The 19,434-nt window shown below is 38.0% G+C and overlaps 1 protein-coding gene across 3 annotated transcripts in view; it reads left to right on the top strand.

Annotated features, from left to right (window-relative positions):
* The window catches only part of LOC148877962 (diacylglycerol kinase 1-like), an 88,117-nt gene that overhangs the window by 24,250 nt on the left and 44,433 nt on the right, over window positions 1–19,434 (top strand). For all 3 annotated transcript variants that reach the window (XM_088947290.1, XM_088947297.1, XM_088947302.1), the window contains exons 2-7: window positions 5,837–6,044; window positions 6,189–6,311; window positions 6,406–6,534; window positions 7,191–7,276; window positions 10,822–10,945; window positions 15,882–15,930. In XM_088947290.1, coding sequence (XP_088803416.1) covers window positions 5,837–6,044; window positions 6,189–6,311; window positions 6,406–6,534; window positions 7,191–7,276; window positions 10,822–10,945; window positions 15,882–15,930 — 719 coding nt within the window. The remainder of the gene's footprint in view (window positions 1–5,836; window positions 6,045–6,188; window positions 6,312–6,405; window positions 6,535–7,190; window positions 7,277–10,821; window positions 10,946–15,881; window positions 15,931–19,434) is intronic.

The following is a 19,434-nucleotide window of genomic DNA, read 5'->3' as shown; positions in this document are numbered from 1 at the left end:
GGAGAAGCACGATAAACAAATTGAAGAAGGTAAAGCCTTTAAGTTCTTGGTTGGCTTAGACCCAATGTATGAGAGCATAAGGTCTCAAATTTTGGGAAGGGATGAAATGCCAAATTTACACCATGTCTACTATCTAATAAGGAATGAAGAGGTTAGGAGGAAAGAGATGCAAGTTGACACTCAAATACAGCCTATTGAACATTCAGCCTTGATTTCTTCAAACCAAAAAGGGAGCAAGCATTTGGACAAGAGGCATCTTAAGTGCACTCATTGTGGAGGTGAAAGGCATGTAAAAGAGACTTGTTGGGTTCTTTATCCTCATCTGAAACCAGCTACGTTAAGGAAAGACAAGAAGCCTTAGAGGAATCAAACAGCAAGTGGGAATTTTGTTACTAGTCACAGTGGTGAGAGGTCCTTAGCCGGGCCTTAACCCGTCTAAGGACTAATTCCCTTGCTTCCACCTCTCTTTCCAGATAAGGTATTGTCTTTTCTTGTAGTGCAACTAGTTCTATAGAGTCTACTTCTTGGATTATTGATTCCGGTGCAACTGACCACATGACACACATGTCCTCTTTATTTTATTCTTATCATTTGATGTCTGGCCAAGATAAGATGAGAGTTGCTGATGGTTCTCTCTCCACCATCTCAGGGAAAGGGGGGGTTGATCTAAGCAAGGACCTCTCTCTTAAATCTGTTCTACATGTTCCCAATCTTACTTCCAACCTCTTATTTGTTTCAAAACTTACCAAGAATTTAAACTATATCATGACTTTCTTTCCCACTCATTGTGTCTTTCAGGATAGACTGACGAAGAGAACGATTGGGAGCGGTCATGAGTGTGGAGGTCTCTACTATTTTGATGCAAACATCAGTTCGGCCTTACAATCATCTGCTGCCAGTAGTCAGAATAATGAGGAGTCAATAGCTAGGTTACACTTGTGGCATGCTAGGCTAGGTCATTTACCTTTTTCGTCATTGCAAGGGTTGTTTCTTGAATTATTCAAGTGTGTTTCAAGTCAAAGTTTAGTTTGTGAAGTGTGTCAGTTGTCAACAATGTAGAACTCTTTATCCAATTTCTAGTAATGTAATTCAAGCTCCTTTTGATTTGGTCCATTTTTGATGTTTGGGGCCCTTCACCTCTTGTTTCTGTAGATGGCTTTCGTTACTTTATCAACTTGATTGATCACTATTCACGATGCAAATGGATCTACTTGTTAAAAGGATGTGATGAAGTGCCACGGATAACCATGGCATTTTGTAAAATGATTGAAACTCAATTCGACAAGAAGATTAAGCAATTCCGGTCAGACAATGCTACTGAATATTTTGAAAGTTCCTTGAACCTGTTCATGGAGGATGCAGGAATGCTACACTAGTCATCTTGTGTTAGTTACCCCTCAATAGAATGGGGTTGCTGAGCGCAAAAATAGACACTTATTGGAGACAACTTGAGCTTTACTATTTCAGCACAAGGTTCCGAAGCACTATTGGTCTCAAGCAGTCCTTACCACACCATATTTGATAAATCGGATGCCATCTAAGGTGTTGGGTATGAAAAATCCTTTCTTTGTCCTTTGCCCTAACCTTCTAGACTTTCCTCTTCCACCTAGAGTCTTTGGCTGTGTACGTTTTATTCATTTTAAGGATCCAAAGAAGACCAAGTTGGATCCTAGGGCTACGAAAGGAATATTTCTAGGGTACTCTCCTACACAAAAGGGTTAGAAGTGTTATGATCCAGTTACCAAGAAGAAATACGTCACAAAGGATGTGGTATTTTTTAAGTGTCAATCCTATTTTCATTCTTCCCAGAATCCTCTTCAGGGGGAGACTAGTGGGATGGAAGAGGATTATTCTTCTCCCTCTTTTTTTGTGCCTCTTTCAGCCTTGGGCCTTCTATCTTCTCCTCTTGATCCTCCTAGTTGTAGCACCCCAGGTGAATCTAGTGAGGCTCCCATTGAATCTGTTACCACTCTTGATGCTACGGATGTAACTGAGGACACTAATAGGCAACAAAAAGATATGTGAATCACCTACAACAAAAGAAAAAAGACCCTCCAACTGATGGCAGCAACCAATCGGACTCGGATCAATCTGTCTCAACAACTCCAGGTAATCTTATCACTCATACTTTTGATTTGGATCTCCCTATTGCTCTTCGTAAGCCTACCCGTTCTTGTACTATCCGAAACCCCATTGCTGAATATGTTTCTTATTCACGTTTATCTCCTCGTTATTATTCCTTTGTGTTTGCTCTCTCTTCCGTGCTTGTCCCTACTAGGTACTCAGAGGTAGTGTCTGACCCAAGATGGAGAGAGGCTATGAATGAAGAAACAATAGCCTTAATGAAAGCCAAGACTTGGGAATTAGTGGATCTACCAGAAGGGAAGAGCACTGTGGGATGCAAGTGGGTGTTCATTGTGAAGCATAGGGAGGACGGGTCCATTGAAAGATACAAGGCCATACTAGTGGCGAAGGGGTTTACTTAAAAGGAAGGGATTGACTACTAAGAGACTTTTGCTCCAGTTGCAAAGCTCAACACAAATCCGGGTTCTATTGTCATTAGCTGCAAACTTCTCATGGGAGCTATATCAGTTGGATGTGAAGAATGCTTTCCTAAATGGCGATCTACATGAAGAGGTATTCATGAATCCTCCACCAGGTTATGGTTTTGATGAGAAAGTGTGTAGATTGAGGAAAGCATTATATGGTCTTAAGCAGTCCCCTCGAGCTTGGTTTGAGAAACTCTGTGGGGCCATGAAGAAAGTGGGATACATTCAAAAGTGTTGCAGATCATACTTTGTTCATAAGGAAACAGGATAGCAGACTTACGACACTCATCGTCTATGTGGATGATATGGTGATTACAGGGAATGATCTATAAGAGATAAAAAGACTGAAGGAGTTCTCGGCATTTGAGTTTAAGATCAAAGACTTGGGCAATCTGAGATACTTCCTTGGAATTGAAGTTGCTAGGTCACAAGAGGGCATCTATATATGTCAACGGAAGTACGTCCTTGATCTTCTAAAGGAGACAAGTATGATGGGGAGTAGACCAGCAGTTACTCCAATAGAACAAAATCATGGTTTACAGGAATCAGTAGGAGAGGACTACCTTGATAAAGAGAGATACCAAAAACTGTACATGTTGTCAGCCAGTTCATGCACTCTCCAAAGATTCCTCATATGAGAGCAGCGGTAAGGATTCTTAGGTATTGGAAGACTTGCCCAGAAAAAGGAATTCTGTTCAAAAAACACAATAAAATTGAAATTGAAGTGTATACTGATGCAGATTGGGCTGGTTCTCTTGGAGACAGGAAGTCTATTTCTGGGTATTGCACATTTGTTGGAGGGAATTTGGTTACATGGCGAAGCAAAAAGCAGAATGTGGTTGCTAGATCAAGTGCAGAGGCTGAATATTGAGCTATGGCTCATGGTGTTGCTGAACTATTGTGGCTTAGGATCCTTCTTGGTGAGCTCGGGATAAGGATCGAGTGTCCTCTCAGGCTGTATTGTGACAACAAGGTTGCCATCAACATTGCAAATAACCCAGTGCAACATGATAGGACGAAGCATATTGAGATTGGCTGACACTTCCTTATACTCCTTCCGAGATGCTGATTGCAGATGTGCTAACAAAAGGACTAGCTTCAATGAAATTCTTAGACTTACTTGGCAAGCTAAACCTGACTGACATCCATGCTTAGCTTGAGGGGGAGTGCTGGTTCAATTGGTTTAGTTTTTATGTTAGTCTTATTTATGTTTTAAGTTCTTGAGATTATTATGGGCCTTAGTTATTAGGCCTAAACTTGTTTTATTCTTTTTATGTCTAGGTGTCCCATCACTAATCAGGGGCATTCTAGTCCTTTCTTGTAACATTACATTGTGAATACTTGTATAAGATTCTAGGGCCGACTGAAGTGACCAAGCCGCCATTCTCAGATCTCCTTTTTTCTTCTTCTTCTTCTTCTTCTTCTTCGACTGCTGTTCTCCAGCAAACATTGGGAATGACAAATATCTATTCCCAACTTGAGGGGGAGTTTAGAGAACATTGATGTGGTCCCCACTGTGTCCATACAGTTAGTAGTTATGCTAGTTATTTCAGTTTGTTTGTAGTTATTTTAAACTTTTGTTTTTATTTTTTCCATGTAAGCAATAAGGGTGATTCAGCCCTTTTACATTTATTTGGATGTGAATATAAATATAAGTAGAGGGGCAGCAATTGCTAGCTTTCTCACTTTCTTTTTTGAACCCAATCTTCGAGTTCTTCTTTTCCTCTCCTCTTCTCTTTTATCTTTGTTTGTCTTTTCTCATCAATATTTAAAACAGATTGTAGTCTTGTTCGACTACTTTCTTCAACTTGTAGACCCCCTTCATCAGGATTCTGTCTGCTCAAATTTGATGGGTAGTTTATGGGTAAGTGTGGTCCTTTAGGAGTTGGAGGCCTGTCTGTTTTAATTTGGTTGGAGTTTCCATTGGAGCTGTCCTGATGGCATATAGGGGTTTAAGTTAAAGGCCTTAGAAAAAGTTTTGATATGGCAAGTGTTTCGAATGCTGCTACAGTAACTCGAACCAGGAAGAGAAGGAAGAAGAAGAGGAAGAAGAAGAGAAGAAGAGAAGAAGAAGAAAGAAAATAAGGGTCTGTCGAAATCTGATGGACCCCCCATACAGTCGACCCCCTTAATCTTTATTAGATTCTAATAACCTTTACAAAGACTAAATTGCCCATACTTAAGTGTGGGGCAGAGTACTCTAATAAAACTGCCACATAAGCAAACTACTTAACACACATAAAATGACTAAACTACCCCTATTCGGCTCACTTTAACAGCAAGATTGGTACTTAGAAATTTGGCTGAATTTGACACTATATTTATTTATTTTAAATTTTAAATCTTTCTATAGAGGTTGACCATAGGGTCTGATGTCTCTAGTTATAGTTGGTTTATGTTTAAAATTTCTGTAATTGTGTGGTAGTTTAAGAGTTGCTGAATTTTATTTGAATTAGTGTTGGATGCAAAAACTTTATAATTTTCTGTTTCTTGCTTATCAAAAAGAAATCTGTTTCTTGAATTTATTAGGTTTTTCATTAGTCTACAATCTAAAAATACTATGGAGCTTTTTAGACAATATGAATTGAGTTTCTTTGAGTTCTTATGACTTACACTAAGGGTGATGAGTGATTAGCACACCCTAGAGTGATTTCAGGCCCACATTAAGTGATTCCTGCTTTTTCTCTCTTATTTCTCTATCTTTCCCTAATTCTGCAAGAACCAATTACAATTACAATCATCAACAACTGAGAAATTCTTAATCAAAGAAATTCATTAACATCCTTAAAGGAATAAAACTAGTCTAGGCATGTGTTTTTTAGTTTACATTAAAATTTGAAACCTACCCAGATTAGTTTCAAGCTACATTTTTTGATGATATATTTTTTATGTTATTTAAACAATGTGTAAATGTTGAAAAAAATAATGTATCAATGCAAACAACCCAAACCAAACGTATCAAGTATTATAAATTTATCATTTATCCACATTTTCCCATAGGGATTGAGGTTCTTTAATCACATATTATATGTGACAAAGAGATGAGTCCTCTTAAGTGTGGTGTCAGTATCTATGTCCATACATGTCTCACATGCTTATGGGTCTATTTTGAAGTGTCAATTTAACATAGATCGTGGTTAATTCACCGTATCTCTTATATCATTGGATGTGAGTGCTTGTATTTTCCTTATCATTGTGTTAAATAAATTATTTGTTATTGATGGAAGAAGTTGTATTGATTTTCCACTTCTCCAAGTTTGATGGTCTTCTGTAATGTGACATTGCAGTTGGGAAATAGCTATGGGTGATTGCAAAACCAACCACTTCTTGAAGGACTTCTATATCCCCAATTACATTCTTGGACCCGATTTAGAGGTTGAGAATGTCTCATACACCCCTGCCTGTCCGGTCTTGGTATTCATAAACTCCAAAAGTGGTGGTCAGCTGGGTGGGGCTCTGCTTGAATCTTATCGTAGCCTTCTCAACAGAAATCAGGTATTGTTTGTCATTCTACTGTAGGTTTTTACCAACAAGGCAGCTAACTCTTTAGGCTTTAAGAAAAACTTAAGAACAAAGAGGTGGATAAAACTGTAAGAGTACTCCAATGGAGCTTACTTCAGGGGTAATTCTAATGTTCAGGTTTTCGATTTGAGCGAAGAAGCTCCAGACAAGGTTCTGAACAAAATATATATCACATTAGAAAGACTAAAGCTCAGTGGATATGGTTTTGCTTCTGAAATTCAGAAAAGGTTGAGACTAATAGTAAGTTCGGTCTGAAGTGCTGTTGCCATGCTTTACGATGCTTGATATCTATTTTTTTCCCATTTTTCTTTTTCACTTTTCTGTAGCTGATTAGGTTGCAGGTGGAGATGGTACAGCTAGTTGGTTGCTTGGAGTAGTTTGCGATCTCAAACTATCTCAACCACCTCCAATTGCTACTGTGCCACTGGGAACTGGAAACAACCTCCCATTTTCATTTGGCTGGGTAAGATTGTGTCTGCTACAATGTTAGCTTTAAGAATGGTCTTACAGAGAGTTTTCAAAGTACAAAGGACATTAATACAATGATGTGTTAATTCTATTGAGTTGCATTTTGATTCTTCAGTCTCAATATGCCAACCAGGAAGCTGGAAACTTAGGCTGCATTCCCTCTTAAAATGTTTTCTTTTTCCTTGTTCTGTTTTTACCTTTTGTAATTAGAAATATATAATCCATATGCTACCTTTCATTTACAGTGATAGATAGATAGATAGATAGATAGCATATGGCTTACATGCTATCTATAACTTAAGCATATTATTCACTTTCATATTTATTATTTTTGTATACATACATTCCATATTTCATGAATTTAGGTTGACAAGGTTGAGACCAGTGCTTAGGTGAGATTGTCCAAGGTAACCTCATTTTCTTCACCATTCATGTTGGTATGTTCATGCATTATTGCTAACCAACCATGGTGTTTCTCTCGTCTTTATCATCAGATCCACAATATCCATTTGCACCCATAATATTTTGGAATGTTCTGAACAACCATATTGTAATGTATTATTTGTTTTTCATAATTAATAAAATTGGAAGTTACCAGTTACAAGAAAAAAAAATCAATTTGTGGTCATACAATGATTTACTAAATTGCAGGGAAAAAGGAACCCTGGCACAGATGAGGAGTCAGTGAAATTGTTTTTGAAACAAGTAATGGAAGCAAAAGAAATGAAAATAGATAGGTACCACATTCCAATCTCCTTATTTGAGTTTCTAACATATGTTCACGTGCTTAGTCAACTTCATTTACAATCTATTTTGTTCATCCCACTTTTGATATATGTTATTGTATTAAGCAAGTGCATCAAAGAATTTGAGTGGATTCTGAATGAAAAAATTCTGGTTATTTGTTATAATGGCATGAATTTGTTAGATCGTGCATACTTTCAAATACCACAGAGGTTGGTTTGCATATTTCAGCAAGTTGATTTCATTAGCTTGGGATTAAATTCTTAGGATGATAGCCTGTGGGACTTTTGGCACAGAGGAGAGTGGAATGGTGGAACTGGATTCATGTAACTGACCACATATAATTTGAAAAAGGTTGAGCTGAGATAGCCTGTGGGACTTCTACATGGTGGTCAATTTGCCTGACTTGAAGGACAAAACTGCATAGTTGGATTACAACAATTTCTGAAACTTTAATTAAATTACTTCAAGTTGGATTTCCATCCTAGTTGTGGTGATTTGGTGTTTTTGGAAACAGAAGAGTTCTTGAGAGCAAAAGTTATATGGAAGAGAAGATTACTTTATTTTTTTTGAAGAACAATAAGGAAATTTCATTAAACAATAAAAGCAAAGAGAAGCTCTAATCTAGAATACATTATCTGAACCAGAAACTGACAACTGATTACACATGAATCTCCAATACACTCCAAAAGTTCTCCCCCAAATCTGATCTACTGACTTGATCAAAATCTGGGAGCACCCAGACCCAATCTGCTACTAACTTTCCCACCATAGCTGCCAGAGTTTCAGGAATTTTAGCTTTTTCTTCGAAAATCCTTCTATTTTCTTTCTTTTGATAGGAGCCAACAAACACCAAAGGTAATACAACTCCAAACAATCCTTGTTCTCCTGCTGCCTTCAAAACGTGGCCAGGAAGAAAATATTTCTGCTGTAGACCTTGGCTGAAACACTCTCTACCCAAAAAGAGAGGAATGGAAATTCCAGATGGTTTGTGCAATCTTACAAGAAAAGAAAAGATGAAAAACAGTCTCTTCATCCAAGTAGCACAAAACACAAACACTTGCTAAGGAGAAACCCCTACTTTTTAGGTGGTCAACTGTTAGACCACTGTCCAAGGTCACCAACCAAGCAAAAGCTTCCACTCTAGGTGGAACAGGGTTCCCCCAAACTCCTACTTGATCTGAAACCAGTTGATTCTCCACCATTGCCAAGTAGAATGATTTCACAGTGAAAACCCCATTCCTGCACTCTTTCCACCACATACCATCTCTCGAGGAGAGTGATACCTCAACCTCTTGTAGTTTTCCTAGTAGTTGAATGCATTCCTCCAATTCCTGATCCAGCAAAGGTCTTCTGAATTTGGGGCACCAAACAATCTGATCTCCCTTCGTTTTGAAGCACCCATCAACTGTTATGTGATGCTCTGTCAACCTGTGCAGCTTTGGGCAAACCTCACATTAGCTTACCCACATCACACCACTCATCCTCCCAAAATCTTACCCTTGATCCATCCCCCCACATTGAATCTGACTGCGAATTCTTGATTGAAATGCATAGTCTCTTTCCAAACACTCACCCTGTAAGTGTCGGAAATCTCCCTTGACTCTCGCCCAAATCTCACCATCCCATATTTTCCAACTACAACCCTCCTCCATAAGGACTCCCTCTCCCTCAACCACTTTTCCAATAGGGCCTTGTTGAATATTTTGACCTCCTAACACCCAAACCACCTCTTCTTTTTGGCCTAAACACCTTTTCCCACCTCACCAGATGAAACTTCTTCTCACCCCAGGCCCTTCCCACAAAAAATCTCTCGGAAGTTTCTTGGTTCTTTTTGCAATCTTTCCTGTAATCTTCAGAAAAGATAGATAATAAGTCAGTGAACTAGTTAGCACACTTCTAACTAGTGTAATTCTGCCACCCAGAGAGAGATATGTTGCTTTCCAACCCTCCAATCTCTTCTCCACCCTCAATTATTGATCTCCAGGCCTCTGTTGCTGAGACTTTTGGCCCTACTGGAAAACCCAAGTAGAGGAAAGGCAACTCCCCGACTTGGCATTCCTAGACTGTAGCAAACTGATCCATCTCCTCCCTCTTTATTTCCTCCACCCCAATCAGCAAACTCTTGGTCACATTTACCTTCAAACCTGTGAGCATCTCAAAATTTGCCAAAATGACTCTAAGATTCAGCACCTGATCCACTGAAGCATCCAAGAAAAATAGTGTCATCCGCATACTGGAGGTGTGAAATGTTAGGACCCTCCACCCCCACTTTGAAACCTTCAATCTGGTCCTGCTGTGAGACCTTAACCATGAGCAAGTTTGGCACTTCCATTACTAGTACAAACAGAAATGGTGATATTGGGTCCCCTTGTCAGAGACCCCTAGGGGCATGGAAGAATTCAGAAGAAACTCGATTAATAAGTAAGGAGGAGACATATGAAACACATGCAAACATCCAACTTCTCCATTTCCCCCCAGACCCCATTAATCTTTACATTTCTTCCAAGAGAACCCCACACCACATGATCATACGCTTTCTCGATGTCAATTTTGCAAACCAGCCTTGGTCAATTGCTTCTTAACCTGGAATCAATACATTCACTAGCCACCAAGATCCCATCCAAAATTTTCCTGCCTTCCATGAAGGCCATTTGGGTTTCTCCTACTACCTCATGATTTACTCCCTTTAACCTCCTAGACAACACCTTGGACAACAATTTGTAAGGAATGCTATTTATCAAGAACAGTTCGGTAGGATTGTGTCTTTGGTCTCAGTGCAGAGAGCTTTCCAAGATATCCTGATCATTTCAATCCTTTCAGGACAAAACTTGTTTGGGGTGCAAGATGATTGTTTTTCTGTTCTTTGTCTGTTTTTTGGATTTAGGGTTCTAGTTGTACAGTTTTTACCATATAGAGCTGGTTGTGCCCTTCTTGGAGGTTAATTTGTATACTATCTTCAGGGTTGCTATTAACATGGATTTGTGAAGATTAGAAAGGCTAGACTGCAATGTTTTGACTTTTAGGAAATGGTACCAAGTATTGTTATTCTGATAGGTGAGATCATGCCTTTGCAGTGTAGTGGACAAATATGCTGATTTTAGTTACAGTTTTGCTCGATTTCATTGTGGATTATTCTTTCGTGCTTGTGAGAACAATATATCTTTTAGTTTCTCTGGGAAATTCAATTATTTCCTACTTTCTTTCTGTTTATATGACTTTTTATTACATTAATGGATGTAAAAAATAATTTATCTAAACTGTTACAGCTTTATTTTATCTCTCAATACTGAAAGTTTTCCTATAGAATACATGTAATTGCATGGACTATGATTCTGTATACATGTTTCTTTCATTTCCAGATATTTCCCAGTACTATTGTTTCTCTTTTTTCTTCTTATTGGAGCTTCATATCCTGAATCTGATCCCTTTGAAACTTTGTATCACATGAAAATATTCTTGAGCCATTCTACGATTATACTCTTGTACCACTATATTCTTAGTAATTCAATTTACTAACATTACTAAAGTATTCCAGCTGGCATATTATCATGAGGATGAGAGCCCCTAAAGAAGGTGCCTGTGATCCCATTCCACCTCTGGAATTACCACATTCATTGCATGCATTTCATCGCGTCTCTCAAACAGACTCGCTGAACATGGTAAGCAGCCCTCCATTGTATTATGTAACTTGCTAAAGAATATACCTTTTGCCACTAAATGAGGAGGGATATTCTATGACTGTAACACTTCTTAGAGCAATACTAATTCTTTATTCTTTTTATTTCTCAATGTTATTTGTTTCCAAATGCCTATTTAATTCTTTTCATCTGAGTTTTGATTTTGTACTATTGATTACACCAGTTCTGAGTTTGTCTATCTATTGGTACATATATTTGGTATTAAGTTTGTGCAAAATGCATCTATCAAAAAAAAGTTTTTACAAAATGCCTTGTGCACTTTTAGGAACCATATAAAGTGCCTAAATCCATTATGTTTTCCTTTTCATTAAAAGTGACACCAACTGAGTCACCATTTCTATTATTTTTAACATAAAATAGACACTCAGCCGGGTTCTCCTAGAAAACGATACTTGGGATTTGGTTCTTGCTCCTCTTGATGCTTCTATCATTGGCAGTCGATGGTATAGTTGTCAAGGCACCCTTTGAGGCTCGCCTCACCTAATCGCCAAGCAGTTTCCTACTTCCTACTATAAAATACTTTTTTGTTCATTTTTTGTTTTGATATTATAATTATAAAATAGACATTATTAAACTAAATTAATCATTTTGTGTGTTTATATACTAATTTCTTTTTATTATATTCTTATTTATTAGGGTTTAATCAACACAAACATTGCTACATCCTGTATTGAACCCTCAAAGACTTCGAAACCTGAACCAATAAGGAAGAACTTAAAATTTTATCTAATCAACACATTTTCTTCTTCCATATATTCTTCTTCTTCTCCTTCTACTACTACTACTAAGGGTTCATCCCCTATATTTTTTGAATTTTATTTTCCTTCTTTTTCTTCTCATAAATATGTTGATTTTCTATACAAAAATAAGGGTTCAGCCCCTATATGAACTTATACTTTTCTTATGAAAATTATGAATAATATTAAGGAAATATGGTTATGGTACCTAGGGAACTACCCTAGGATCTATGTTTTTAACATAAAAAAATCTATTGCCTAGGTGATGCCTAGGCGACTAGGCGCCCCCCCTATCACCTAGCCTTGCCTTGGCGCCGTGGAAACTATGGTCAATGGGTCTACTCTATAAAAGTTAATTTTGAGGGCAGCTTTGATAGGTACAAGGCTTGTTTGGTGGTACAAGGTTATATGCCAGCCTTGATAAGTACAAGACTCGTATGGCATTGATTTTAGGAGACATTTTCTCTTGTTGCCAAGATGACCATAGTTCACATTGTGCTTTCTATCTCCGCTGTCAAACAATGGGATATCCATCAGATAAATGTCAAGAATGCTTTTCTAAATGGACATTTGAAGGAGATAGTGTTTATAAAACCCCCTCTAGGATATTGTGATGATCCTTCCATGGTTTGTCATCTGAATAGGTCTCTCTGTCGAATCAAACAAGCTCCTAGAGCTTGGTTTGAGAGATTTCGTTCTGTTATTATAGATGTCGGCTTTATTCGGAGTACTTAAGATTATTTACTCTTTATCCTCACTTGGCCACAAGGTATTACTTTTTTACTTTTATATGTGGATGACATCCTTATTACTGGAGATGATCTTGAGGGTATTACACATGTGAAGGGTCTTCTTAGTAAGACCTTTAAGATGAAGGATCTTGGTCTTCTCAACTAGCAGAAGTATGCTATGGATTTGGTCACATTGGCTCATCTTATAGATGATAATCAGGTTGATACACCTCTTGAGATCAATTTGAAGCTTTCTAAAGATGATGATGAACCTCTTACTAATGCTACGTTATATCGACAACTTGTAGGTAGCCTCATCTATCTCACCATGACTCGTCTTGATATCTCCTATGCTGTCCAAGTGGTTAGCCATTTTGTCTCAATTCCTCAACAACCACATATGTCTTTTGTCATTTGGATTATTAGATACCTTCGTGGTACATTATCTCATGGTTTGTTTTTCTCATCATCATCTTCTTTGGATTTGTTTGCTTATGCTAATGTTGACTGGGCAGGGTGCCCAAACACCTGAAGGTCTACAATAGGATGATGTGTTTTCTTGGGTGATTCTTTTATTTCTTGTAAGTGAAAGAAGCAACCAGCAGTATCTAAATCCTTCATTGAAGTTGAATATTGTGCTATGTCATCTGTTTGTAGTGAGATTGTATGGTTGAAAGCTCTTCTTCAGGACCTACATATTCCAGCCTCTCATCCAGTTCTATCCATGTTGGTAATGCCAGTGCAATCAAGGTTTCCTCAAACCTTGTGTTCCATGAATGTACAAAGCACATTGAGGTCGATTGCCATTTTATTCGAGATCAGTTTCTTGCTAGCCACATTTCCCTTCCTCATATCTCTTTTGGACTACAACTTGCAAACATCTTCACCAAAGCTATGACCTGTCCTCGACACAAATTTCTGGCTGACAAACTGATGCTTCTTTCTTGGCATCAGTTTGAGGGGGGTGTTGTGAGAAGGGCTGATCTCTTGATTCTCATGTTTGGGAGTATCTTTTTATTGTGTATCATATGCACCATATCACTTTATATTTCTTTATTCTTTCTTGAACTAGAGAAGGGCACGATGGTCCTTTCTCACCTATTGTATTTCATTAGTTTATAACATAACTTGTTTGGGTGTGTGGGACATTAGACATACCCCACAAGCCGTTTCTCTTTGCCTGTATGAACCCTAGTTGTCAGCCAAGATTATGTTATGCATGCATATGCATATATATGAAATATACATAACTGCACTATATAATGACATTAGATGAAGCCCACTTGGACACATTGTGTATGTTATGTGTGTATCTGTATGCATAAGATGTCATTTTATAGTTTATTTTAGTTTTATTTCCTAAGTTATATAATCTAAGCATAATATAATTAACAAAACATGGGAAGGAAATCCTCAAACTTGACCATCCCACACAGCCAACCCAATAGTGTCAAAAACAGGAATATTTCTTTTTCTTTTTTTTTTTGCTTTTATTTTATTTTATTTTATTATTATTATTTTTTTTTGGGGGGGGGGGGGAGGGGGACGTCTGTAGAAGTATTGAGCAAAAATGTTACAAAATGTAGGGAAGAAATCGATTGAATTTTTTGTGACATGTCTATGGGGCACTTTTGTCTTTTGATCTGTTATTATTGCCACAAATATGTCACCCTAATATAAATAAAAGAGGTTGGTGCTTCCAGCCTCACAACTTTTTTTCTCCAAATTCTTCTTAAATCTGTACAGGATTATAGAATCTATGTTGGACATTCTTCTCAGTTGGGAAGAATGCCGATGTTGCAATCTTGTTACTTTTTGTAAGGGTAAATGGTGCTGTGTTGTAATCATTCGTGAAGCTCATACCTTTCTTGCTATTATCTTTTTGGCATTTTCACCATTCTTTTGCTAGAATAGATACTTGATCATTTTAGTAGTGACATGAGAACATATTTGTACTATTAAGTGGTGTAGACAGCTAGCTTTGGCAAAAGCTTTCCCATCTTTATTCATGGCTGTTCATAACAGAGAGGCTCTGGTCAAGGACTTCTATTTCATATCAAATGGAATTGTTACTTGGAATTCTGTTCTGAGAAGAAATTTGAATGATTGGGAGGTGGACCTAATGGTGGAGCTGCTTCAGAGGATTCAGCAGCATAGTCCTTAGGTGGGACAGTCAGATTGTAGGAGATGGATGTGGGAGGAAAGTTTTTGTTCTCTGTAAGTCTTTTACAGAAATTTAAACCATAGTCCTCTGTATGATTTCCCTGCCAGCAGAATGTGGCATTCTGCTGCTTCATCAAAAATCAAGTTCTTTGTTTGGACTGCAGCTCTGGGGAAGTGTCTGACCTGTGACAAGTTGCTAAGGGGAAGAGTGGTGTGGGGGATGCTTCCCATGGCTGTCTTATGGTGTGTTGGGGGGAGACAAATGCTCAGATATTTGATAATATCTGCCGTAGTGATCAAGATATGATGGGTAAAATCAAAGGAAAATTCTGCTTTTGGTTATTAGTTCACAAGGAATTCAAGGGTATAGAGGTTTATACATATTTTGATGGGGCCATTGTATTTTCTTGTTAACTGCTGGCGAACAGAAATTCTGTATAGCGCTATCAGGGATGGACTCTTAAGGTAGTACACGACTTAGTTTTGTGATTCTGGTTGCAATTCACTACTTTTTAGCATTAGGGATTAGAGATCAATTATATTTCCTTGTTTCGCTGGAGACTTTGCCGTCTGAAATCCTATTCACAATGACTAGGGCTTCAGGTATTCAAAAGGTCTTTGTTTTTAGTTAATAAACCATTACTAGTGCACAGACACACTCACCCCAATAAAAGGTAATTTAGAAATTAATAGACCATTAAAAGGTGAAACAAAACACATAAGAATGTATAAAAAATTAACCAGAAAATTTAAGTCATAAGTGGTGTATGCTTGGGCCAAGACCCAAGGCACTCCAGGCATGTACCTTTTAAAAGGGGTATTGTTAGCATTCAAGTGAGGCACCCACCTTAAAATATGCCTTGTCTGTGAGCCTAGGTACGCCTCTTAAATGTTCATGCAAAATTTACAAAACTCTCAAAGTTTTATTGATTAATTCATTTTTTTTTATAATCAAGAGTGAATGTTCAAATCATGACTTATACGCTTTGCTGATGTGTTCTAATTCAACATGTAGTAGTCTTTTCTCCAAAAATGGCATAGAAAATAACCTGATGTTCTAATTAACCACTGGGTCTGGACTCTGGAGTCAAAAAGGTTGGGAAAAATTGATAAAAAAAAAAGTTGAGAAAAAACTTTCCTGAGCTCACTGACTACTTGTATCAATTTCTTTATCTTGCTTGACTTAGCTTCAGTAAAAATCCTGTCACAAGTGAACTGTGAACATTACTTGCTTACAAACAGTGTCTTTTGTTGACTGCTCCTCAGGAAGGCTACCACACATTTCGTGGAGGATTTTGGAACTACTTTAGCATGGGTATGATTTGCATAAAAATTCATGTTGAGGTTATACTGTTTTGATTAAGGAATGTTTCTTTTCTCTCGGGAAATAATTGGAAATTCACAATCAGCAAGTTCCATTTGTTTTTCTATTGTTGTTAATTTGTGCTAAGAAAAATAAGAACTGGTGAGTAAACATGAAATCTATGTTTAACTTGTTAGAGTGCTCAAATCATAATAGAAAATAGGTATGAATCTCAACTTTTAACTAGGATATGATAAAATTAGGACTATTTGGTTGTTCAGAATTTGCGTATGGGATCATAGTAATGTAATATACAGGTCTTGCTAATAAAATATAATGTTTTATTAGTGACTTGCTGCATGGAAGGAGGTCAGACAAGTTACAAACAGTTGGTTGAATGTAATCACTCACAGGAAGTTTGAGCTACATGTCTTGGTTGTCAATTTGTTATACTGTAGATGGTGCAATAGACAGTAATTACAATGTCAGGGAAGCATTATGATGGCCTTGTGCTTTCCAATTGTTGATCCAACTTCACCATTGCTAAGATCAATCAAAGTATATTGGATTAATTCATCTTCCAAGAAAATTGACTGGTGGAGAATATTTACTGAAAAGGATTGGCAAAATAGGATTCATGTAGCCGATCCCATACAGTGGTTGCAGAAAAAAAAAATCAGGAAAAGTAATGTGGTGCGTAAGGTGCATTATAAATCAGAAGAGTTTTTGTCAAATCTAAGCATATATTTTGTAAATCAAATATGGTTTGGTCCTTCAAAGGGGTCTCAGAGGGGATAGTGTAAATGAGGTTTCGTGGCATCTCTTGCAATGGTTTAAATCATCATTTATTTATAATGAAAGGGTTTGCTTTTTGGGGTTGTCTGGTACTTTTCTTTTCTTTCACTTTGTGACAACTTCCTCTATTTCAGCATTTGGGGATCCAATGGCCATGCGATATTCATGGATTTTGGCTGATAGGTTGCATGCAAGATTTGGGCTGGGGTGTTATGTTTTATCCATCTATGATTTAAGTCCTCTGTGGTGCTTACTGCTGTGATGTTTGATCTGCTCCTATACATATTCGTGTATTTATAGATTACATATTACATGTATATTACTATATAAGTGTATTTCCTGATTGGGTTAATCCAGAAAGCTTAACAGACAACCTGCATATGTGCCATCCTAGGTTTCGATATTTTACTTTGAAAATGCTTCCCTAAGGGCTTATTTAAGTCATGTTGCAAGATGTTTTAAGCTGGAATGGAAGAGGAAAATGTGTTGCCCCAATCAAATTTCCACATTGCAAACTATTCCACCAAATGACCTGACTAATAATACCTATACATATACATATATGTTATGTATATGTATGGCATTACTATGCTGCCTGTACCATATGGATCCTTCTTTTGCAGCTTCTTGGAGTAGCATTTTTTTCCACCATAGAGACTTGAAACTTGCAAGACATGAGTTCATGGCAGGTTACACGTTACACCCTTTTGGTAGGAAGGGGAAGACGATGTGGAAATGCTTAGACAAACTCCACCTTATCCAATACACCTTTTGCCTATGAAGAAAACTGAAGAGAAGAGAGTTGAGGGTTCGGCAATGAGGGTCTGAGAAGAGGATTTTGAAAACTCCCTCTCTCAGCCCCCTAACACTGTTTTATTAGAAATATTTGAATAATTACAAGGAGACCCTTAGTTGGGCAAGAATTTACACAGAACTTAATATTGACAGGATGGACCCAGAATAAGGCCCATTGCAGAAAAGAAACATAAATAACAAGAAAGAATAAGCAACCTATGGGCCATTCGGCCCATCTTCTCTACACTCCCCCTCAAGCTGAGCATAGATGTCAATCATGCCAAGCTTGCTGGTATTATGTTGAAGTTTTGCCTTGGGAATGCCTTTGGTGAGAAAATCTGCCAACTGTCCTTCAGATGTGATGAAAGGAAGACACACTTCACCCGAAGAGACCCTTTCCCTAATGAAGTGTCAATCAACTTCAATATGCTTGGTTCTATCATGTTGCACTGGGTTGTGAGCAATGTTGATGGCAGCCTGATTATCACAGTACAACATCATTGGCTTGTCATATTCAACTCCAAGTTCTTCCATCAAAGATTTTAGCCATAACAATTCAGAAACCCCATGTGCCATGACCCTGTATTCTGCTTCAGCAAAAGATCGAGCAGCAACCGATTGTTTCTTGCTTCTCCAAGAAACAACATTACCAGCTACCAAGCTGCAATACCCAAAGGTAGATCTTCTGTCATCAATGTTCCCGGCCCAGTCAGCATCGGTGTAGGCTTCAAGTTTCATATGACCATGCTTGGCAAACAGAATACCCTTTCTCGGGAGCCCTTCAAATAACATAGGATTCTCTCTGCAGCTGCCATATGAGTGTCTCGGGGATCATGCATGAATTGGCTAATGCAACTGACTGCATATGCAATATCTGGTCGAGTCATGCATAGGTACAAAAGTTTCCTAAGGTCTCTGAAATATTCCTTTGTCTTCTAACAATGTCCCTTCTGAGGCTGAGAGTTTATAACTCATATCAATAGGAGTAGCAACTGGTCTAGCACCCATCTTTCCAGTTTCAGAGAGTAAGTCAAGAACATACTTCCCTTGGGAGATAAGAATCCCGTCCTTAGATCGAGCCACTTCTATGCCAAGAAAGTATCTCAATTCCCCCAAATCTTTAATCTCAAACTCTGTATGTAGAAAAGATTTTAGATCATGAATTCCCGAGGCATCATTACTAGTCACTACAATATCATCTACATATACAATGAGGTATACTGCCAGAGGTCCACTCCTCTTCACAAAAAGAGTATGATCGGACTGTGTCTGCACATAACCAAAGTTAACAAGTGCTGTTCTAAATCTCTCAAACCATGCTCTAGGGGACTGTTTTAGTCCATAAAGAGATTTTTTCAGCCTGCATACCTTCTCTTTCATATCAGTTCCATACATCCCTGGAGGAAGAGACATGTAAACCTCCTCATGTAACTCGCCATTCAGAAATGCATTCTTCACATCCAATTGATAATCACATCCAATTGATAAAGGGGCCAGTCAAAGTGAGCAGCTTAAGATAGAAGAACCCTCACAGATGTCATCTTGGCAACAGGTGCAAAAGTCTCTAAATAATCAATCCCATATGTCTGTGAATAGCCTTTTGCAACCAGCCTGGCCTTGTACCTTTCAATGGTGCCATCAGCTCTGTATTTGATAGTAAAGACCCACTTGCAACCAACAGGATCCTTCCCTTCAGGAAAATCCACCACTTCCCATGTGTCATTCTTGTGTAGGGCATTGATTTCAGATTTCATAGCATCCCTCCATTCTGGAATCTTAAGAGCTTCTGACACAGACCTGTGAATAGGATGAGAAGCAATAGAAGAGAGATAGACAAAGTATGAAGGTGAAAGCAAACTGTAAGAAAGGTGCTTGGAAATGCAGTGTGCAGTGCACTTCCGTTTTCCTTTTCTAACAGCAATGGGA

Source organism: Nelumbo lutea, chromosome 1 (assembly GCF_056320005.1).
Source record: "Nelumbo lutea isolate HS-2025 chromosome 1, American lotus-T2T, whole genome shotgun sequence".
In the NCBI taxonomy this organism is placed as follows: Eukaryota; Viridiplantae; Streptophyta; class Magnoliopsida; order Proteales; family Nelumbonaceae; genus Nelumbo; species Nelumbo lutea.
Note: the sequence above shows the minus strand (reverse complement) of the source record. Positions and strands in the feature narration are given on the sequence as shown.